The sequence below is a fragment of the Salvia miltiorrhiza genome, chromosome 1 (genome assembly GCF_028751815.1).
Source record: "Salvia miltiorrhiza cultivar Shanhuang (shh) chromosome 1, IMPLAD_Smil_shh, whole genome shotgun sequence".
Classification (NCBI taxonomy): Eukaryota; Viridiplantae; Streptophyta; class Magnoliopsida; order Lamiales; family Lamiaceae; genus Salvia; species Salvia miltiorrhiza.
Genome location: NC_080387.1, coordinates 72744744 through 72769072, shown reverse-complemented (window position 1 = coordinate 72769072; position 24329 = coordinate 72744744). Strand labels below are relative to the sequence as shown.

The 24329-nt window shown below is 37.4% G+C and overlaps 3 protein-coding genes across 4 annotated transcripts; all 3 read left to right on the top strand.

The window, feature by feature from the left end:
* The first annotated feature begins 1082 nt into the window (after nucleotides 1–1082).
* On the top strand, nucleotides 1083–2137 carry LOC131006026 (uncharacterized). Its single transcript, XM_057933181.1, has 3 exons — nucleotides 1083–1162; nucleotides 1272–1401; nucleotides 1973–2137. Exons 1-3 carry the CDS (start codon nucleotides 1098–1100, stop codon nucleotides 2135–2137), a joined length of 360 nt encoding a protein of 119 aa, XP_057789164.1. The 5' UTR covers nucleotides 1083–1097.
* A 2465-nt stretch (nucleotides 2138–4602) lies between these two features.
* LOC131005884 (wall-associated receptor kinase-like 20) lies at nucleotides 4603–8699 on the top strand. Its single transcript, XM_057932995.1, has 3 exons — nucleotides 4603–5458; nucleotides 6102–6152; nucleotides 7431–8699. The coding sequence occupies exons 1-3, from the start codon at nucleotides 4690–4692 to the stop codon at nucleotides 8480–8482; spliced, it is 1872 nt and encodes a 623-aa protein (XP_057788978.1). The 5' UTR covers nucleotides 4603–4689; the 3' UTR covers nucleotides 8483–8699.
* A 10202-nt stretch (nucleotides 8700–18901) lies between these two features.
* On the top strand, nucleotides 18902–22386 carry LOC131005939 (mannose-1-phosphate guanylyltransferase 1-like). Of its 2 annotated transcripts, none has more exons than XM_057933062.1 (5): nucleotides 18902–19180; nucleotides 20688–20833; nucleotides 20992–21054; nucleotides 21153–21392; nucleotides 21473–22386. In XM_057933062.1, the coding sequence occupies exons 2-5, from the start codon at nucleotides 20723–20725 to the stop codon at nucleotides 22142–22144; spliced, it is 1086 nt and encodes a 361-aa protein (XP_057789045.1). In that variant the 5' UTR covers nucleotides 18902–19180; nucleotides 20688–20722; the 3' UTR covers nucleotides 22145–22386. The 2 variants fall into 2 exon arrangements, with proteins under 2 accessions (XP_057789045.1, XP_057789044.1); XM_057933061.1 differs by lacking the exon at nucleotides 18902–19180 and adding an exon at nucleotides 20280–20579.
* Nucleotides 22387–24329: the final 1943 nt, after the last annotated feature.

Genomic DNA, 24329 nt, shown 5'->3' with positions numbered 1-24329 from the left:
TAAGGCTTATGAGTTGTGGCGAAAATTTATCAACTTTATTCTGGAAAAATCAAAATCATGGCATTAGAAACATTTTTGTTGTTGTTGGGGGTGCTTGAGCCCCCCTCAGCTCCACTCATCTATCTTGGTGATGTGGATAAAGTTTTTATTAATTGGGAGTTGGAGATATACATGAGCCTGCAAATAAAATGCATACACAACAATTTAGTCAACAAGATTGCACAATGAATATGAACAATTTAGCCAACAGGATCTATTTTATTTATTATTTTTTGAGGGAAGTCGATTCGTTTTTCACAAGTGAAAGGTATAAATACCAATTATTTAAAGAACGTGGAAAATTTTGCAAGATCTTCAACTGTTTTGGTACGATTCCTACGTATCAATTATCGCCGTGATAATGATAATATATTAATAATTTAAAGTATAATTAGTATGTAAAGACGACTTTGGAGAAGTGGAGGAAGCTTCCCAGTCAACGAGAGTTTGGTCAATTTTCACTCATCTATATATATATAAAAGCAATATAAACTCTATCCTACGTGGCATCGTATAATCACTTTATTCTAATTTTCCTCAATTCTCATTCATTCTTATTTTTTTTAAAATTTTAATCAACAAATTTCTATATGTAATAAATAATATATATTTCTTCTTTTTGAGATATTCGATATCTAATAAATAATAGATAGAGTATTTCTCTTGATTGTAAAATGGAGAGTATTAGATAAACTCGATATCTTCGAATTTTAATCAACAAATTTATATAGATAGACTAAATATCTAATAAATACTCAAATCTAGATTGAGCCAATTTTCAAATTATTTTTTCAAATCTAGAATGAGCCAATTCTTGCGATAACATATACGAAAAACAGAAAGTATGTGTAGGCTTATAATTAGTAAGTAGCTTATAGGTTTTAATCAATTTTTATATCTAAAATAGATTCGTCAATGTCAAACAATATGTGGTCTCTATACATACGTATTCTTCGTATTATTAAAAAAAATCTATTTAATTCTTGCTCCATAATTTGAAAGATATAATGGTGACTAATAATTTAAATATTATTTTAGGTGTAACCAAAGTTTCCACAATGAAGCATGCAACCAGATTTTTTATCAGCTCTGATATTCAAGAAGTTAAAGATTTTATATTAAGGTTTGTATAAATATATATTTAAAAATACATTTTGATATAAGATTTATTCATGCATCATACAAGTGTTAATCACATGTTTCTCACATATTCAAGTTTAAAATAATTTCAGGTGCGGTCTTACTGAAGATTCCAACAATAACACCACAGCTGATATTTCCAACGTTAGCCGAGAAGTAAAAAGTGAAGAATGGTTGAAACCTGCTTTAGTGAAAACAATTAAAGAGATTAAAAACTCTGAGGTAATTTTTAATTTGCTATACATATTTTAAAATATTTTCATAATTAGAAAATAATTATCTTTCAATTTATAGAGTGGAACTATATCTGCAAAGGCACAATAATTGATTTTCACCCTAAAGAAAAACAGAGGTTGTTGCTGGTCAACTTTAATCATAACTGGAATTATTGCCATGTGCAAATTACGATAAAATCAAAAGTTAATGTATTGTGGGGCTATTTTTTAAGGTCATGTACGAAATACAAATTTGGACAAACTTCGTGTATTTTACGGCCATTAACCCTAAAATATAATATGAGATAATTTTATGAAAATGTCATATTCAAAATTCAAATGCGTAATTTTGATATTTAATATTCGAAAGATTTTTATTTAATATTCTCCTCATTCTACAAATATAATTGTAAGAGAGATTGGTATAAATTTTTATAATTGTAATTTAATATATCGTGATTGGATAAAAAGGGTTTATAATAGGAGTAGTGTTAACAACAAATGAGTAAACAATTGATAAAAGTATAGTGTTAACAACAAATGAGTAAACAATTGATAAAAGTATATTTTTGTTTCAGGCAAATGCTTCTGGTTCGAATGCAGAAGAAACCAAAGAATTTGTAGAATTGATACTAAAAAAGATGACGGTACAGCCGGACAAAGTCTTGCTGATGGAGAATCTGTTGTGGTATTATCAAAAGATATCCTTATACATGATGCAACAAATCCTATTGCAGCTATAGTGGAATAATGCATTTGATCTAGAAATGTTTAAGAATAGAGCTATCTTGGCCCCCGCCAATGAGATGGCTGATACGATCAATGATTACGTCATGTCTCTACATCTACCAAGGAAAGAGTTTACCTAAGTTCAGACAGTATTTGCAAAGAAGATGGACATGGACCTCGATGAACAAGTATTATCGGTTGAATATCTCAACACAATCAAGTGTTCAGGATTGTCGAGTCATGAAATTAAATTGAAAGATTGATGCATAATCACGCTTCTCATAAATATTGATCCATCTAATGAGCTTTGCAATGGCACTACGCTGATAGTAACTCAGCTTGGGGAACGCGCAATTGAAGGCAAACTCATTTCAGGAAAAAATGCGGGCAATAAGTTTCCCATAGCTAGAATGATTATGAGTCCATCAGATTTCACTAGATTTTCAATTCATTTTCAAAGAAGGCAATTCCCTGTGAGTATTTGTTTTGCTATGACAATAAATAAAAGTCAGGGACAATTTCTGTCAAATGTAGGATTATACCTACCAAAAAAAATTTTTAGTCATGGGCAACTCTACGTGGCGATTTCAAGAGTCACTAGAAAAACAGGTCTAAAGATTTTAGTATGTGGTGAGAGTGGTCATATGCAAGACAAAACAACTAACGTGGTGTATGATAAAATTTTCGATAGATTATGAGGTAATTGCAAATTTAATATTTTATTCAATCTTTAAAAGTTAAGTCATTAACGATATTATTTAAAATAATTTTTTTCTTATTTTTTATTTGGCTGATTTGATATGTGCTTATTGATACTGCAGAGGTTGGTACAACATTTGAAACTGGAGTGAAAGTAAGCAAAAGAATTAGGATGAGACCTCTAGAGTACTGGAAATGAGAGAGTTTCTTATACAGACGAGTTGAAGACAGTGGGTATACCTCTAGAGTACTGGAAATGAGAGAGTTTCTTATACAGACGAGTTGAAAACAGTGGGTATATTTTTTTTTGTCTCTCAGTCTTTTGTTGGAATTTAACATTTGATATCTTGGTATTGATTTCAAATAAATATTACATCTTTTACTTTAGAACAAATTTATTAAATACTATATCTTATTGAAAAAAAATCATCAAATAAAAAATATATTGAATAATTACAAATATTTGTATTTTAATAGATCCCCGTCGATTTTCGACGGGTTACCAACTAGTTGTTTACTAACAATATATTCTTCCACCCAACAGATATATGCACATGCAATGTAAGGGTTTTGGGTTTTGGTAAATAAAATCATGAATTACTTAAAAATAATAATTCGTAATTTAAACATGATTTTTGAAGTATGGTGAATTAATTATCATCTTTTTAATTTTTGTAATTTAGTTTCATTAATTTTTTTTGGTCGTCGAATTGTTGGGATGAAATTCACATGAATTAGTTCTACACGTAATATTCATGTTATAACGTTGTTTGCATTAAAATTATTAAATATTGAAAATTATGGTGCAAATATAGGATACAGTCCCTTTATAATTTTAAGAAAATTTTAATTGAAATTACATGAAACGACGTCATTTAGGCCTCATAAAAATGATGTTGTCTTTACTAATCCACATAAGTTTCAATTCAACACTCTGGTGATCGAAAAAAAAATTGAGGGGATGAAATTGCAAAACTTGAAAAAATGGTGATTTAATTCACCACACTTCAAAAGTCAAGTTAAAATTACAAATTTAAAATAATTTGTGATTTTATTTGCCAAAAATCCTAGTATATATATTAGACCGTTTTTTTTTCTTTGTTTTATTTTATAATAAATATTTTTAAAATAGTGAAACATGAATAATGAAATATGAAGTTAAAATTTCATCCGAAGAATTCATGTTTTTCTTTGTCGTTCGAGGGTAACAAAGCAGTATCACACGTTCACATTAACTTTATATATTTATGTTTTTCTATTTTTTTGAAATAATGAATATTCAAACTCGAGTTCATTCATTAAATTTTAAAAAAATTAACAAATACTCCCTCCGTCCCAATAAAAGTGGCCACATTTCATTTTTTGGTGTCCCATTAAAAGTGGCTACTTTCTAAAAATGACAAAAGTTTACTTTAATTAAGTCAACAATTACTCACTAATTTGGTCAACAATTGTAGACCACTTTTTAAAAATGTCAAAATTACTCACTAATTTGGTCAACAATTGTAGGCCACTTTCTAAAAATTACTCACTAATTTTGGTGGGTCACACTCAATTAAAACATAACAATCCATTTCTTAATCTCCGTACCCAAAAAAAAGTGGCCACTTTTATTGGGACGGAGGGAGTACCAAACACTAGTTCAGTTAAAATGTCCAAAACACCCCTTCTAGAAAAAGAGAAACGAATTTATGCAACTCCGCACCCATAAATTTCCAAACGTTTGACTTGAAAAAACCAATTTAAAATTAAATAGGAATTGTATAATTATAATCACATTTTTCCCACCAAACATTTCAAAACTCTCCGTTATTATATAAAAACACATCAAATTTCCCAACAAATTCTAAACTCAATAACCACCGCCATGGCCGCCGCTCATCACCACCACCTCCACCTCCTCCTCGTCGCGGCGGCGCTGCTATCCTGCGCCGTCGTCTCCCTCCCCCCCTGCCCGCCCTGCGGCTCCAACCCCGTCCCCTACCCCCTCAGCACCGCCCCCACCTGCGGCGACTCCGCCTACAAAATCCGGTGCTCCGGCGCCGGCGCCCTCCTCTTCGACTCCTCCAACAACACCTACCCCATCACCTCGATCTCCCCCTCCACGCAGCGCCTCACCATCGCCCCGCCGTCGTTCCGCCCGGGGACCTGCCTGGCCGCGGATCTCCCCTCCAACGGGCTCCAGCTCAGCCCCTCCGCCCCCTTCAACATCACGAGCAGCAACACCATCTTCTACCTCAATTGCTCCAATTCTATCCTCAATTCGCCCCTCAACTGCACCTCCACCAGCCTCTGCCACGTCTACAGCAACGCCACGGCCAGCCCCTGCCGCGGCACCCAGTGCTGCGCCTTCCGGGCCGGCGGGTCGACCACCGCGTACCGGATCCGGGTCAGGGAGGAGGGCTGCCGGGCCTACCGGAGCTTCGTGAACCTCGATCCCGCGCTGCCCGTCGACAGGTGGCCGCAGCCCGCGGTGGAGCTGCTGTGGCTGCTGCCGCCGGAGCCCACGTGCGCCGCGCAGGCCGATTGCGGGTCGGGCTCCACGTGCGGGCCGGACCGGAACTCGAATGGGGTGAGCAGGTGCTTCTGCCATTCGGGTCTCGAGTGGGACCCGGTTGCTGGACTTTGTGCTCTAGGTTTGTTTCTTCTCCACTCTCAACTCTGCTTTTCCTTTTTTTTTTTTTTTTTTGAGAAGAACTCTGCTTTTCTTGAAATTTGGAACTTTCAAATACTCCTATTTATTTTACTTCTATTATAAAGATAAACCTTAATCGTAAAATTTAAAATAATGTTATGTTCTTATTTTACAATCAAGAAGTTTAGGTGAGTGTGAATTATAGGCAAGATATGATCAATTCACGATTAAATAATTTTGTGATGGTCAGTTGTTGACAAAATATGATCAATTTACTGTTAAGAATCTTCGTAGGTGTGAATAGTGGACAAATATTTATTTCACTATTGTAAAGATGAAAATTTAAAATTTAAAGTCTGTTATGCACTTAATTTACAATTAAGAAGTTTCTTTAATTATAAATTGTAGGTAAAATACAACCAATTCACGATTAATGAGTTTTTTGGTTGTGAATATTATCAAGTGACTATGTTTCATTTATCATTTTTATCTTAATAGCTACTCAATTTATAGAAAAATAGATATCTCATTAATTCACTATACAGTATATGCAAATAGTGCTTTTACTTATATATATGCCTCTAATTTTATTATTTTAATGTCCATTTTTGAATTAATTATAGTAGCTTGATGTTGATATGCAGAGTGCAAAGATCCAGATGGTTGTGGCAAAGATCGAACTGCGCTTATAACAGGTATTTTTTTGCTAAATAATGATAGTATAAATATATCAAACTTTACACTAATTCGATAATATTTGATCACCTAGTTATAATATATGGGCCCTTTGACTTTTACACGACCAAAACTAACATACTCCCCCCGTCCACGAAAGAACTTCCTATTTTTCTATTTCGGGACGTCCACGAAAGAACTTTCTACTTTTTTCTATTTTGGGACAATACCCCACCACTTAAAAAATACTCCCCTTTGAAGATAATTCCCACCACTCAAATAACATTAATTAAAACAACACAATAAATTATTAATACTTTTTCACAATTCCCAATACACTTTACAATTTTTTCTTCACTCTCAATACACTATATAACATTTTATTAAAACCCGTGCCACTCCCTCCTAGGAAGTTCTTTCATGGACGGAGGGAGTACTATTTATTATTTATTATTTTTATTTTATATTGTTTAGTGGGTGACTTTAACTATTGTTTAGTGGGTGACTTTGGGAGAAAGAATGGAACTTTCTTACTAATTTTCACATTGAAAGAGGAAAAAAAATAGTGCTACTAATGGATTTCACTATTTATTGATGTGTAGATGTTGAAATGATTCTAGGCGACACATGGTATTGTTAAAGTTGTTGGATTTATCATTTTCATTCAGACCTTGTTAATTTAAAACTTGGATGAACTTTCTATTTGAATAATTTTTTTTTTTAAATCTTATTTTGACTCTTCTTGCTCTCTCACCTCTGGCGTCAGGACTTATCAAAAGTAAATATGTCTAAATTTATTAACTCTAAAGAAAAAAATTGTCTAAACTTATCAGCTAAAAGAATAAGAAAATATGTCTAAATTCATATGTTATCTTCTTAGTTTTTTTTTTTTATAAAGTTGATATGTTATTGTCTCTATTTTGGGGAAAAATCTGTATGTTATCTTCAATGCAATAACTAGAATTGAATTTTAACCCCACAAATTTTTTTTTTTATTTCATTTGTGGACTGGTGACACTGTATATAAACAAGAAATTTTCTATAAAAAGAAATGTAGGCTAATAAGATGTCACTTGCAAAATGTATTTTGTATTATTATTAGCCCCTAATTTTGACTTCAAAGGTACTGATATCTATCACTTATCTGGACGCCATACATTACGACAGTTGAATTTTATGTTTTTCATCAGTTTTTTGTTGTGATGGATTGAATTTTAATCCATCTTTATGCTTTCCTTTACTTCAATCTTGGTTTTCATTTTATAGTCAATGATGCCATACATACATAACTCATGCAGGTCTGACAGTTGGCCTCGGCGTGGCGCTGCTAGCATCTCTGGTCGGCTTCTTCGTGCACCGGCGCCGCCAGCTCATCAAGCGCGAGCAAGATCGCCTCACGCGGGAGCGTGAGAAGATTCTCAACTCCGGTGGCGGGAAGTCCGCGAAGGTCTTCACCGGCAAAGAGTTAAAGAAGGCGACGAACAACTTCGCTAAGGACCGCCTCCTCGGCTCAGGAGGCTATGGCGAAGTCTACAAAGGCATTCTCGATGATGGCACCATAGTCGCCGTCAAATGTGCCAAGGTTGGCAACTCCAAGAGCACGGATCAGGTCCTCAACGAGGTTCGGATCCTATGCCAGGTTAACCACCGGAGTCTCGTAGGCCTGCTTGGCTGTTGTGTGGAGCTGCAACAGCCATTGTTGGTCTACGAGTACATCCCTAACGGAACCCTCCTAGACTACCTAGGAGGGGCCAAGAGAGGTCTTCTCTCTTGGCAACGTCGCCTCAGCATTGCGCAAGCGACTGCTGAGGGGCTGGCCTACCTCCACTTCTCAGCAGTGCCACCTATCTACCATCGTGATGTCAAATCGAGCAACATTTTACTCGATGAGAAGTTGAACGGGAAGGTCTCGGATTTCGGGCTATCTCGTTTAGCCCACACGGACCTGAGCCACATATCCACGTGTGCTCAGGGCACACTCGGATATCTAGATCCAGAGTATTACAGGAACTACCAACTTACGGATAAGAGCGATGTGTACAGTTTTGGGGTGGTGTTGTTGGAACTACTGACTTCGCAAAAGGCAATCGACTTCAATAGGGCGGCGGACGACGTGAACTTGGCGGTATACGTGCAACGACTTGTGGAGGAGGAGAGGGTGATGGAGGCGGTGGACCCGTTGTTGAAGGAGGGGGCAAGCAGCTTGGAGCTCGAGACGATGAAGGCGTTGGGGTTCCTGGCGGTGGGGTGCTTGGAGGAGCGGCGTCAGAATAGGCCGTCAATGAAGGAGGTTGCGGAGGAGATTGCGTATATTATTAGTATCGCAACGGCAAAGCCTACCGGAGAGTAGCACTTATCATTTGAACCTCTTTCTATATATATAAACGCATACGACATACTAGAAGTTATGGTAGGTTTTTTTTTTTTTTTGAGCTCTTTTAAATTATGTTTTTCCTTGGGTTTATTTTGGTTTCATCCTACACTTGCAGTTGATCTCACTCATTGTACATAGTTTGTGGCTAGTGAACAATTTCCATGTTTCCAATTTAAGATGCAATTTTCAACTAGAGTCATCTCTAAATTCATAAATCAATATCAATTAAATTATAGAGAAACAATAATAAATATGTTTATAGATTCTATCATGCAAAATGCTAAAAAGATGCCCCGCATCAACCCATCACTGGATGGAGAAAAAATACATTAATTAACTTATTATGAAATAAATATTTCCTCACTCATTATATCAATAAATGAATTAAACAAAATATGATATATCAATTGCACAAGATTTAATTATAATAAACTACAAATAAAAATATAGAATCGTTTAGAAATGTAAGACATGTTATAAACTAAACAAGATATGATATATTAATTGTACAAGATTTATGAATAAACTACAAATAGAATCATTAAGAAATGTAAGAAATAGTGCATGTTATAAACGAAAAAAAAATATGATATATTAATTGTACAATATTTATGAATAAACTACAAATAGAATCATTAAGAAATGTAAGACAGTGTGCATGTTACACAACATCAACATACTCGGACTTTTGTAGATTTTTTTTTTTTTACATAAAAAGGGATCTGAAAATATATAGGGTCGAAATTTTTATACAAATCAAATATGTTTGGATGTAATATTATAAATTCTTTATGTAATATATGAATTTGTTGTCAAAAGAGAATGATTAAAGAAAAGGATTATTTGCCTATAAATACAAAAACTTTCCCACTTTTTTAGAATGTAACACCATCTTTAGTTTTTTCTCCATAATACACCAACTTTACTATTCTTCTGATTTTTCTCATGCAGATTTCTGAAAATTCTAAACTATCCCCAACATAATAAAAATTGCAGAATAACCCCAACCATTAAAAAATCAAGACAAAAAACCCTCATTATGATTTTTAAAACAGTTTAACTATTAATCAGGCCCAACATGCTTCCGTAACACTTCAAAATAAATCTTAAATTAAACCAACATTATACCTTTGTCGACTGGTCTTCTTCAGGAGTCAGTCTCGTTGCGTTTTACGGCTCGTCTGCCTCCCCGGCACGCACCAACCACACACTCGCAAGAGATGGTTGCAACCCTCCTCCTTCACTAAGTGTCGACTAAATATTTTGTTGGAAAAATAAAGAAAATATTTTTACTCAACCCGGAATAGTTGGACAAAAACAAAGCGTTTATAGAGGATTTATATAATAATTAATTTATTTCATAAAATACTCCCCAAGGGAGGAGACTAACTTGTTTAGCTACACATGGTAGCTAATACTTGTGTACATAAATTAAAAAGGAACTAAAACTAAAAAATTTTAAAAACAGAAATTTAAAATTACAAAGATAATTTTCTAGAGAGAGGAAGTGGTGTGTGAAAATGTTGTGAATTTTCCCGATGATCTTCTTCTCTCCAGCACTTGTGGTTTTATAGAGGTCTGATACCCTCTATTATTGCTTGTTGATTGGCCTCGGATTCCATCCTTGTGACCAGCTTGCTTGAATATGACATCCACCTTCTTTTGTTGGCCATTATTGCCGACACTTGTTGGTGTTGTCACATGTGCTGGGCCCTTGCTTTATCGCTTTGTGATAATGCTGGTAGGGGCCGGCTGCTTTCTTTCCACTCAGATTTGTCCTGGAGTGCTGAGTGGTCCTCCTGTCATTCCACCCACTTTTGTCGTTTTTGTGGGTGCGTTCCTTGCTGTGAATCACATGATTCACTCAATTCTGTTGGCCACCTTACTTTTTTGGTGCCCGCGGGGTCCTCCCCTTTGGAGTCTGATGTTTGTCGTGTTCATCAGACCGGAACCTCCTTCTGTCTGGTTTCGGGAAGAAACCTTTGCCGAATTCTGGTTCCTTCTGCGACGAACATTGGTCGCAGATTTTCTCGATCCACTGGCCCGAATGAGCCATGTTGCAGAATTTGCGACGAGTCTCTTTGCTCCCCGCAATCTTGTTGTCCCATATTGTTTGCCTCTTTTTCTCGAAAGATTTTTCGGCAAACTCAGTTGTTGTTCCCGTCATTGTGTTGACCAGGAACGTTCCCAGATCTGAATTCTGAAAGAATTTGAACCTGGACTTCATTTTGTCCATCTCTGTGAGACAGACCCAAAGTCCCCATGCTCGTCTCGTGGAGATTTGATCCTCCGTAAATGTTGAGGCGATTGGGACTTGAAAATCAGGAACTTTGATCCGGTTCAAGGCTCCTGTATCTGGTCTCCGAAGCTTGATGAAATGAAAAGCTTCATAGACTCCTTTTCCGACGGGTTCTGGTGCTGCACTGAAGAAGTATAGTTCCAGAACATCTCCTCGTTTAAGGGACTCGTTATTCTCCCAGGCTTCAAACACCGTTCTCTGGATCCACTTCGGTAGACCCTTGATTTCGTTGAAGGCTGGAGCAGTGGTATAAACTGAGGCCAAAGCCCCAAACTCATACCATTCCTTGATGTGATTTGGATTGGCTCCTGGAGTCGTCCAAATCCTAGGGTATCTTCCTGCAACATCAACCCGGCAATTTCCCGGATTAATGCCCTTTCTTGTGATGAGTTTCTCCCACCGGTCTTGATACATCTGCCAGGAAGGAGAAATATCAATAAAATTAGTATCAACCTTAACTTGGCCTGTCATGGGCCTAAGATTGATCTCTTCCTCTTTTACCCCAGAGGTGGAGGGTTGACATGTTGATTCAGGGTGTGACCCCTTAACAACATCTTTTCCTCGAGCGTCCGGCTGTGAAGCCATTCTCTCAGGACTTGTGCTAGGGGTACTTGAATCCCCTGCTACAGGTAATCCGCCCTGTACGGAAAGCATTGCTTTAGCCCGGTTTTCACGGACAACGCGCAAGAGCGGCTTGCTGAGTACTTCCTGAAGATTGAACATCTTCATGAAGCAATCATCGATTTGGTTGGATACTTGGGCTTCGTCAGCCGCTTGTATCTTTCCCGCTTGTTTAGTGTGTAGTACACACTTCTGCCATTCTTGTTGTAGCAGCTCTAGGCTTGCGAAGAGCTGCCCCTGTATTGTTTCGATGGCCTCCACTTCAGGGAGCTCCATCCCTTGTAAGGAAATCTGCAAGAACATTCTGATCAGATTTCAAAACGACAATATCATAATCATAATATTGACATTCGGCTTGCCATCTAAGCAATCTAGATTTTTCAGGCTTAGATTCAATCTTTTTTGTTAAGAAAGCTTTAACGTTAGTGTTATCTACTTTCAAAACAAATTTCTTGGCAAGTAAGAAAAGCGGCCATTTTTTAAACGCCTTTCGCACTGCAAAGAATTCCTTCTCATTGATGTGCCATCGCACAGCTTCGTCGTCGGAGAAAAGACCGCTACAGTATCTGCAAGGTTCTTCTCCAAAAGGGGTGATCTTTGTAAGCACTGCTGCCCACCAGAAATCACTCGCGTCGGTGTAGAGGACCAAGTCATCCTCGTCTTGTGGTATTGAAAGTTTCGGGAGATTTTTACAAATCTCTTTCAACTTCTTCATACCCTCCCGATGTTCCTCCTTCCAAATGAACGGAACATCTTTCTTCAGTAGTGGACTGAAGACTTTCCGGTGCTCTGCAAGATTTTTGATAAACATTCCTGCAAAGTTAACAACTCCGAGAAAGCTTTGGAGTTGCTTCTTTTCTTTGAGATCTTCCGGAAATCCCTGGACTTTTTCCACAATATGATCTTGTAGAATTATCCCAGTTTCATCGATCTCGATTCCCAGAAACTCCATCTTCTGGGTAGCAATGACTGCCTTCTTCTCAGACAGTACCAGTCCTTCTTGTTGACAAACATCCGCAAAGATCTCCAGATGCCTGACATGTTCATGAATGTTTTTTGATGCAATAAGGATATCATCAATATAAACAAACATAAACGAAGAATAATCTTTGAAGAGATTGTCCATCTTTCTTTGGAATATCTGAGGCGCGTTGGCTAGCCCCATTGGCATGACATTCCAGACATAATGTCCTTGTGGAGTTGAGAAGGCTGTGAACTTCTTACTCCCTTCCTCCATGCGAATCTGGTAGAAGCCTGATTTGCAATCGAACTTTGAGAATACCCTCGCACTTCTGATGCAGTTGATGAGGTGTTCTCTGCTTGGGATGAAATATCCGTCAAACTCAAGAATGTCATTAATCCCTTTATAATTAATGACCAATCTTGGTTTTCCTCGCTTGATCTCCCCATGATTTCTCACCAGAAATCCCGGACTGCTGTAGGGTGATCTTCCTCCTTCGATTAGCTTTAAATCAAGGTGTTCCTTGATTATACTCATCATATCCTGTTGATCTTGAGGATTCATCAGGATAGGTTTGAACCTTACGAACTCATACTCCTTTCCAGTTTTAACTTTCAAGGTTGCTCTGAGTTGGTTCTTGTCCCACCATGCCAAAGGATCCTCGTGGTAACACTTCTGGATTCTCCTTTTGACGTCGGCTATGGACACCTGTTCTTCTTCCTTGATATCTTTGTGTGATATCAGGGATACTTTGAGGATTTGAGTTTCTTCCTCAGAGAGATTTGGGAATCCCTCAGTTCTGCATTTGAGCAAAACTTCTCCGAATCTCCTTTGATCCTTCATTTGGGGTCTCCGGGGTCTGCCATCATCACCACGCTTGCTGCGAAAGTTGATTGGCATCGAGCGATGAAAAGCTCCTTTGAGCCTTTGCACAATGATTTTGTGGTCACAATTGGTTGTGAACACTAGCCTCCTGGCTTCATTGTCTTGAATATACCTCTTGAAGCTTTGCAGGAAATTATTCCCGAATAATATATCTGCTCCGGTATCATGGAAATAAATTGGTGGAGTCTTGACCTTGTACCAAGGTGTCTGACCTGCTCCGCCGATCAATATTTCCGTCTGTTTTACTCCCTTTGATAAGAGTAAAATCTTCTTGGAGAAATCCCTTCCTACAATTCGAGGTAGATCTTCTTCCACTTCTGTTGGAAAGACTCCTCGCTTTGCTGTACAGATTCCTGCTCCTGAATCCACATAAGCAGCAAAATATTCTGCTTTGTATTTTTCGTATAACATCCCTACAGAGATGTATATCGAGAATGGGCTGGTCATTGGATCGTCACTCTTTGGCGTCCAATGGTGATCTCCATTCCTCCTGATTTCCATGACCATGGTTTATATTTGTCAAGGAAATTGCGTCCTAAGATCAGGACGTCTGCTTCTTGTCCGGCTTGGCCTTCGGTCTGAATTTCAAAACCTCCAACCTCCAGAATTTCGATATATCGGTTGTCGCCTGGATTCGCCAGATAATACAACATACTGCAGGGAAACTTATTTTCCATACTTGTTGTATCAATTCTTGTGGAAACCTGTCTCCATCCTTCGGGACATTTGAATTTGACCCTCATGTCTGGGACTGGTGTTTCCTGGATCGCCTTTCTCTCATAGGAGTGAGAGAAACTTCTTGTTATAGGCCCTGAAGTTAGCCTATTTCCTTGAAATGATAGCCTGGGTGTTCCCAGTCTGAGACTCTGGGTATGGCTAAGCACCGGTTTGTCTCCAACATCGATATCAATTTCCCTGGCTTGGGGAATTTCCACTCGGTTTGGAGGGGCTGCCTTAGCAACTTCTTTGAATATTTCTGGAATTTCAATAAATTCTTTTCCCAGAAATAACTCCGTATGATGGGAATTTGATAGGGCATACGAGACTTGATAAGTCAATGAGTATGGCCTGTTTCCATCTATCATATACTCCTTCTTTTTGTAGTCCTGATAGAGAGTCAGGGCTCGGCTGAAGGATGAATCCTGTAGATTATAAGCGGTCTGTGGATAAAACTCGGTTATAATCTTCTTGGCATAGAGATTGCCCGAAAAAGCTCCAATAACTGATTCTCTGGCATCTCTGACCCTTTTATCGCAAAGTGCGACGTCAATTGGCTGGTCTGTCCCTGGGAGAAGGGAAGATTTGAGCACCAATTGAATTGCTCCAATATGAATCCATTTCATCGTACTTGCGACTTCTGGCTTCATTTTCCTGAGATCCTTCCTAATATCTTCGGCCGGAACCAGCTGGATTTCCACCTGGTTGCTTGTAATTTCAATTGGAAGCGCCGTTTCTTGGCTTGTGACACCAAAAAAGACATGATGCTTCCTCTTGGTTGGAATCAAGCTATTTAAAACTCGATTCAATCTTCCATTGGAAAACCCTTGGTAGGTTTGAACCTCTTCGGTTTCCTTCTTGAGTTTTTTCACGAGCTGCTTTACCACTTCCTTTTGTGGAATCAGGAAATGGCTAGTAAATCCATTCTGATCCTCCTGCTGGGAGTGGTGAACCTCGTGCTCTTCTTTAGTCTGACTCGGCTCCGGTTGATCCATCGGACGTCTCCGAATCTTCAGAACTAAAGATTTCCTCTTGCTCATATATACTCTCATCAGAGGATATATTTTCGAATTGATACACGGGTATCAAATCCTGGTGGTAGATGGCGTCTTCGATATCCGGTGTGGATTCGAATTTCCTTATCTTGTTGTCTGGGCAATTTGTAGAGATATGCCCTTTTGCACCGCACGTCCAGCAGTTGCAATCCTTGAAACTTTCATTTGCTTTGGTTTGAGTGCGCCTGAAAGTTTTTCTCACCGGGATTCTCTTTTGATTTGAGAATCGGTTTCTGGATGGTCCGCTCCGTTGGCCTGATTTGTAGGAGCGTGCCTTCTGTCTGGTCCACATAGTTCTTGGTTTCCAAGAACTCCTTCTGGTCTTTCTTTCATAGGGTTGGTACCTATGTCTCTTTCGTCTCCTCTTTTGATACAGCAACTCAGCACCAATCTCTGTTGGAAGATCAATGTTGTCGCACATCAATGGGGATTTCTTGTTGAGTCTCCTCAATCTCTTGAGATTCCTCTGGTCCGCTGCCTTCTGGCACCATTCGAACAGCTTTTTGTGAACATAAGACATCCTCCTTGAAGCGCTGTCGAGGGGATATCCTCCGGGTGAGACATACTCCTTGATGAGCATTTCTCTCCATGGACGTGGAAACTTTGGGAAAAAGAGGTCCATGGCCGTCTGATCTTCCACTTCCCCCATATGAACATATAGGGTATAAAGGCGCAGAAATTCATCGAGAGCTTTTGGCTCCAGCACCATCAATCTCAGATTGTGAAGTGCCTGTTGATATTTCTTGCGCTTTTCCTCCGCGGATCCTTCGAAAAAACCCATTCCCAAGAAATGGATTTTAATCTGCTTAGTAATCTCCTTGATGATGTCATACATGGATGGACTACTAAACATTTCTTCTCTTACTGGAATCTCAAGTTTGTCCCAGTATTGTTTTGCCATTCCTGCCAAACTGGCTTCGAAGACTCTGGCAAATTCTTTCTTATCGTAATCAATTGTAGCGATTACGACTTTCAATGATGAAGCCCATTCATCGATGAGATCCTCCCATTCTTTGAAGCTGGCTTCGTCAAGGTTGAGGATCAATCCATATGGATGGACTGGTTCCAGTGTGACCTTTCCAACCGGAGTATTTTGCATCTGAGGCCTCCGTCGTCGGGTTCGCTGGAACTGGCTTGCATCGTCTTGGGCTGACCCTTTTCCTGACGATTCTTCTCCTTGAGGCTCAAGTTTGGGGCCTTCATCTCCTTGGTTCATCTTTAGATCAACCATATTGAGGTTAGCAAAAGATTCTGCTAACTCTTGTAGATCTTCTAATCCGATTCTGTCAAGGCTATTCATGATTTTTGCCTTTCATGATTCGGATTATGTCCTCCGGCTGCAACTCCTTGGGTTTTGCATCGAATAGAGATGTAGACGTCGGGTCTTTGGACCATTGATTCCGAATTTTTCCGGAACATGGTTTTCGCCTTTCGATCTCCTCCATTCTTCTCTGGATATCACGCAAGAGGGTAAGGATTTCCTCTTGTTTGAGTGATATTCTGCTTATCTCCATCGGTAGTTCATACAGCTTGTTGCCGTAATATTCCACCGTTTTCTGAATCTCCCGCAAGTTGACGTTGTCGGAAGAGTCTGGCTCGATCTTATAGTAGCTCGGATAAGCTACTCCCGCCTTGTCTTTTTGTTCCATCAATCGTGTGACTGATGGGCCTCCTCCATGGTCCGTTCAATCCTTGCTCTGGCCGTGGCCATTATCATGAGATGTTCATGATAAAATTGGATACTCGCGATGACCTCGCGAATAAACTCGATGTCTCCTCCTCGTCGTATGTTGGTAACGAGGACTCGATTGTTCCACCTGAGATCACTTAAAAAGTGACTAGTTTCTGTCTCCAAATTCTGGAGAGAGTTCCTGTAGTGTACACATCTCGGACACTCGTCCGGATCCATAAACTTTTAATGGAGTCTCCTCCCACATGGGTTAAAAATAAAATAAACTAAAAATTATATAATTCCTCTATAAAAACCCGCTCTGATACCATTTTAAACGAGGATCTTTTCCATTTTAAACGAGGATCTTTTAAACTGTTTTTTTTTTTTTTTTTTTTTTTTGCTTAATGATACGTGGCGTTGTCTCACAGTCCAGACCCAGATTACAGAGTAATCTATCGGGCACGAGGAAAGTTTCCAGCCGATATACCATTCAAGCCCAGTCTTAAACATATTTTAGGGATAAATTGTCTTTTTGTCCAAAACAAAAGTTTTAGGGGTCAAAGTGCAATAAATTTTATAATGGGGTAATTTTCGAATATCCATACTTTGGGCATGGGAAATTCCAGAAAATATCGAAAGTTTGTGTATTATGGGGCAGAATCTAAAGGTGGTGTTATAAACTAGAATTTGGTCATAGTTTGTGTATTTAGGGGCAAAATACCCTAAAGAAAATGAAATTTTTCGCCACTTACATGAATATCTTCAACAAATGATGAATTTATTGGAAAGCTTCAAGATCTAATAATTAAAAATTATTTTAATTTTTTAATAAGATGTATATATAATATAATATATCTGACAGCCACAGCTGTAGTTACGTATGAAAACGTTTGAGATAAGGCAATAATGTGTTTAGGCTTTCCAATACTGCCAGATCTATTTTTCTAACGCCAAACTAGAAACACTCATTCTCTCGTATTTACCCTTTTGCAATTGCCACACTAACATGATGAAGAGATAAATCACAAGTTCTTTCTTCTCATTTCATTATCTTTTATTGGAGATTGGTTTTGTTTCATCCAAAAATTCCAATAGCTGAAACTTTTAACAAATTTTCTTTAAATTTTTTAATTTTGATGGATATCATCTCTAGCTTTTCTACTCAGTATCCAAAAATTATACTCCCCCGTCCCAACTTTTAGTATCCATTTAAGAATGACACGAATTTTAATAAAATGATTGGGTGTATTGTGAGTGGAATAAGGGTCCCACCTTTTATGTAAATGTTAATTAAAGTAGAGCAAATGATCCTACCTACTTTTATAAAAATAGAAATGAATAACAAAATGTGGGACAACCAAAAATGGAAATATGAATATTAAAAATTGAGACGGAATGAATATTATTTAGTTCTCGAAGTCCAATTAAAAATTGTGATCTCAAAAATTTTACCCCTTGCATATGGGTCTAGACACGAGTCCATATCCCCTATGTCCACTTTCATGATCGTGCCAATTTGCTCTCTATGCTTAAGATAATTTGAGGTTCAATATAATAGATATATTATGACATTAATATAATTTGTATGGAACTCGTTTTCTTGAAAAAGTATTATTAAATCTTGAAAACAATCATAGGCCATCTAATAGTATTATAGTTTTGTTTGATCCCAATTCAAGAGATGACAAAAATATATCCACTATTTCCATGTTAGTAGTACCCTTTAGCCACATAATCATAATATAATGAATTCGTGGTGCAAATTTCAAATCATATAGATGACGAAAATTTATATTTTCAACTCGTCATTTTTACAGTAAATTCACTCTCCATTCGTTCTATTTGGATTGACTTCCATTTCGTTTTTTAGTTGGCCCATTTGAATTCAATTGTTTTCTTTTGAAATAATCAATTTACACTATATAAAAGATGAGTCCACCTACCTTTACACTCCAATTTTATCTTTTTAAATAATCATGTAAAAAAAATGAAATAAGAAGAATAGAGTAATATTCTATAACAAATTCATAATATTTCATTAAAACGATTTTATAGCGATAAATCTGATTTATGTAATAATTCAACTGTTTTTTGTACATATATATATATATATATATAAAACAAGACAATGAAAGAAACATAGAAAACATATATAAAACATAGAAACATAAAATAAGGGAAGGACAATGAAAATGGAAAGGTTCTTGGGTGTGGCGTTAGTAAATTGCTATGTGGCACCTACCAATAAAAATGGATATATTTGTAGATTCCAAGTAGGAGAGCTTCGCTGTCTGCTCCAATCTCATCAAGCCACACCGACACACACACTACACACACCACACTGCGCATAAATTGCACCACCAGCGGTTGTGTTGTGCCGTTGAACAGCAGGGGAAACTTTTCCGACCGATTCTTCGGCTAAGCCGACGAGTCAATTTCGCCTCGATCCGCTGCGAACCTCACGGTTTGATTCTTTCCCCACGCGATTTGCGTTTCTGGTGGAATTTACGTTTGATGCGATTCGTAGCTTGATTTGTGCTATTGATTTGTGACATCTAGCAATGTGAATGTTGTATTCTATTGGATTCGAGTCGTTTTGTTGATTTTGTTGAGGGGGCTGATTGATAGTGATCTTCAGTTTTTTAGCAATATATGTCTCTTCCTGGTTGAATTGTGGAAGGGTTGTGGTTTAATGCATCCATTTTTGCTGTGTTTATTTGGATCTGATTTGCTCGAGACTAGATAATTCGTCGTCAAAATAGATCCTGTTGTAATCAGTTTTAAATTTGTGTGGGAAAGCTCAATCTAGTAATTGAGTAGAGTACCTCTTGCTAAATGGTGTTTTTTCTGTAAATTAGGTAAAAAATTGGACAGTGTGACATTTGCTTGAACATTTTGTTTCTTCTTTCTTGGGTGTGGTTATCATATTTATGGATTAGGTTGTGGTAAGTTGGTGCTTTGTGTATTAATTATCCTGTTGCACAAGAGTAATCTTGTTTAAGATCTTCAGGTGTTAGTATGATCTTAAAAGGAAATAGGAAAAGAGTTTACAACCTTGATCTCTCCGCTATTTCTGATTGATTTGATTTCAAACGTTAGTTTCGTGAATGTTGAGGCCATGCCACACATGAAATGTTATTCCTCATTGATTGATTAAAATGGTTTCCCTCCATTGCACTTTATGTATAAGTTAGTGTAGCGAAATTCGATAAGAAACTGAGAGGGAAAGTTCATCTGTGTACTTTAGAACGGAAGCTGGTTGTTGGTATTACTTTCCCATTTTGAAGTTCCTTTCTTTTTCTTTCTTTTTGTATTTTTTTTCAGAATATAACATTTGGATGCAGAGTTAGATCTTAATGATTTTCATTAAACTATTCTAGAGGCCTCTAGAAATCTTGTTCTAAAATTCAACAGTGATAAAGAATTAAGTTGTTGGAATTTTGTCTGATAGAGTTCTTTTTTAAAATTAAATATACTACATAGCATTTGGACCCCACCAGAAACTATGGCATGGTTGCAGACTGAGTATTATATCTAGTTATCCTCTAGAAATTCTTTGTTTTTGTCACACAATCAAAGTATCCAACTTTGGTATAGCTGGAAAGTTTGTTTCCTTTCAGCTAACATTTTAGATGTTTTCTCTTGAGTTCCTAGCTTGCATTGGTTGCATGACGCATACGCTGATATGCGACTTCCCAACTACAGCTTTAAATATTTTTGATCTTTCTCTTTCCAACTCGTTTGGATTTGTTTCTTTCTTCTTTGCACCTATTGCCTTCGTGTCAATTTTACGCTAAACTAGTTATGGAGGACCAACAAACTTATTGAAAGCGCACCATTTAACATTATATCCCATTACAGATGTCAATTTAGAGTTTCGCTTGAGCTGCATGATTCGTACTCTTTTTTCACTCATAAATAGAGATAGGGTTAAGGATTTACAAGTTACATCTATAGCTTTTCTTCTGCAGGTTTTTTAGCTGTTTGAAAGAGAACGGTAGCCAAGATGAAGGCATTAATTCTTGTTGGAGGGTTTGGTACCAGATTGAGGCCGCTGACACTCAGTGTGCCAAAGCCACTTGTTGATTTTGGTAACAAGCCCATGATTTTGCATCAGGTATGTTATATTCTTGATTAGGTTAGCTTGCAATCTTGTCGTATGTTAATTCTTAACTGCATCTATTTTCATGTAATTCTTGCTTCTTTCCACGCGGGACCTAGATAAATATGTATTTTCTTCAATACATACTCTGAGAATAGTATTTAACATTTCAGATAGAAGCCCTCAAGGCTATTGGAGTTACTGAAGTGGTCTTGGCAATCAATTATCAGCCCGAGGTAAACTGTCAATTGACTCAGTTTCTACGATTGTAAAATTTTCATATTGAAGACCTAGCATTAAGCAGATTATCATTACTAACAATGGACTTTTCCAGGTAATGATGAACTTCTTGAAGGATTTCGAAGCAAAGCTCGGGATAAAGATTACGTGCTCACAAGAGACTGAGCCTCTCGGTACTGCAGGTCCCCTTGCTTTAGCTAGGGACAAACTTATTGATGATTCTGGCGAGCCATTTTTCGTACTTAACAGTGACGTCATCAGTGAGTACCCGCTGAAAGACATGATTGAATTCCATAAATCCCATGGAGGAGAGGCTTCTATCATGGTGACCAAGGTAGGCCACATTTCAGTACTCCAGTCACATTATTTCTCAGATCTGTGTGTGACAAAAATTAATTTAAATAGTTAATATAGGTGGATGAGCCTTCAAAATATGGTGTTGTCATTATGGAAGAGTCGACTGGACAGGTTGAGAGGTTTGTTGAGAAGCCAAAGATATTTGTGGGTAACAAGATCAATGCTGGCATTTATCTGCTCAACCCCTCAGTTCTTGATCGTATCGAGTTACGTCCCACCTCCATTGAAAAAGAGGTGTTCCCAAAAATTGCAGCCGAGAGAAAGCTGTACGCAATGGTGCTGTCAGGGTTCTGGATGGACATCGGACAGCCAAAGGATTACATCACTGGCCTGAGACTTTACCTAGACTCCTTAAGGAAGCGGTCATCTCCGCTGTTGGCCTCTGGCACTAATATAATCGGTAACGTCTTGGTGGATGAAACTGCCAAAATTGGTGAGGGATGCTTGATCGGCCCTGATGTTGCAATTGGTCCCGGTTGTGTTGTTGAGTCGGGTGTGAGGCTGTCTCGCTGCACCGTCATGCGAGGAGTCCGGATCAAGAAACACGCTTGCATTTCAGGCAGCATCATTGGCTGGCACTCCACTGTTGGTCAGTGGGCTCGCGTGGAGAACATGACCATCCTAGGCGAAGATGTCCACGTCGGTGATGAAGTCTACAGCAACGGCGGCGTGGTCTTGCCTCACAAGGAGATAAAGTCCAGCATCCTGAAGCCAGAGATTGTAATGTAAGGTCTGTTCCATCACCAAATCTTGTTTACTAAGTTATATATGTCTGCAATCTGTAATGGTTTGTGCTTTTGTTCTAGTGTTTTTCGATTCTTGATTTTGCTTTTAACCAACTGTAAAAGTCAGTCCCTGCCGTAGTTTCTCCTTTCTTTTACCTTGAACAGATCATCTCTCTTGTGTGTGAATTGTTTCACTGTGTTGTTGTACATAGAAATAAGTTTGAATTAAGTATTATTTCTTGGTAATTTTGTGGTTGTATAAGGATGATGAAGATTTGTTATGTGCTATAATGGCCGTGTAACGTCTTCAAGTTCAGATTGCAGAATTTTGGTCTCTATATTGATTGGATTTTTTTTTTTTTCAATAGGGGATTTTTTTGTTTCTATGTATAGAAAAAGTGTAGCAGAATCCCTCAATTTTTTTACATTTTTTAGCTAGACTTTGTTGTATTTTTACTCTGGAGGATGATCTTGTACTCTACATTACTTTGCATCATGGTCTCAAATTTATACATTTTTTATATATATATATAAATAGGTGTCAACTCTTGGGTTTCTTGTAGTTGAGTTATGAAAGCTCAAAATTTTATTTGTGTATTATGATTTTTCATATAAAATTCTGAATGAATAGATTTCTTGCATGTGATCCTGTTTAGGGTTTGATTTGGATATGGATGAAATGTGACAGGTCATCTTTTCCCATACCTAATTTCTTTCATCATATTTGCATAGCATAGGTCCAAATCAATTTCATTAATTAATTTTCTAACGTGGAAATCCAGCAAAATAACACCTTAGGTGATGTTAGATTCCATTATTTTTACGTCTTGGGCTAATTATTTCATTTGTCTAGTAGTCTCAAAAGAAAATAGAAGTTCCATCCCAACATTATATCATAAGTTATGTTTTTTTTTTTTTTTTTTTTTTTTTTTTTTTTTTTTTTTGAATTTGGGGGAGTTGGGGAGGGAAAACAGTGGGATTTGAACCCGGCATTTCACTGTTCACACATATCCACTGGTTATCTTATGCGTACTTATATTAATATCCAATTCAATATTAAATCGATGAAAATTTGACATAAACTTGAGTAGTTGCGCACTTGCATCATATAGATAATTAAATAATCACGGAGGGAAAAAAAAGTGTGTACATTGCTCAAGTATATGTATATATAGAGGTTAATTATCGTGAGAATTATACCTTTTAAGAGAACATGAGAATAATATATTTTTCTATTCACTTAATGCATTCATTGTTACATCGAATTCATGTGATGTATTTATCCAATAAAATGATTTTTCCACCATAGATTTTTATGATCGAAAGATTGATAATTACAACAATCTTGATGCTTACAACAATTAAGAATTCTTATAGCGTAGATTAGATTATTGGGTATATATTAATTGAATAAGAGTGGTGTCACTTTATGTACCCTGGCATTAGTTAGCACGTCGTTTTAATTCAACGCCTAATTCTTTTAATAAAATCCAAGTTGCTCCCTCCAAAATTAAAATAAAAATCCAAGTTGCATGAAGCCTTTATGTTTTTTGACAAGTATTTCAATTAGTGGAAGTTGAACTTAGTTAAATAAACTGATTTTCAGGATATAATTTTTGGTAAAGTCAATTTCTGCAGCTTACTGTTCAATTTTTGGTAAAGTCAATTTTTGGTAAAGAAATTAAAAAACACAAAACATTACAATGAATCATAAAATAAAGAAAAAAAATACTCCCTCCGTCCGCCAAGATTATGTAAAAATTACTATATTTGGCGTCCGCCAAGATTATGTCACTTTCCATTTATGGCAATGGTCCCACCATCCTCTTTAATATTTTATCCTTACTAACACTCTTTATTTACAAAAAATCACTAAAAATTCAATCTCAACCACACATCTCATAAAGTGGTGGGACCCTTTCTTCATTACATCAAAATCATCACCAATTTTATTAAATCCCGTGCCCAAGCAATTTTACATAATTTTGGCGGACGGAGGGAGTAGAAAACAAAGAAAGAATAAAAAAATGAAGTAGCTGGTGAACAGTGCCCGCTACATCTGGCAGGTACTGTTCACACCGCTTCAAATATTAGTGGTAGCAGAGGCACCATTGGAGAAGGGTTTCACTGCCAATTTTTTTTTTCCTGCGTCCGCTCGTAGACCAAAGGGTTTCTTGTGTCGATGTGCG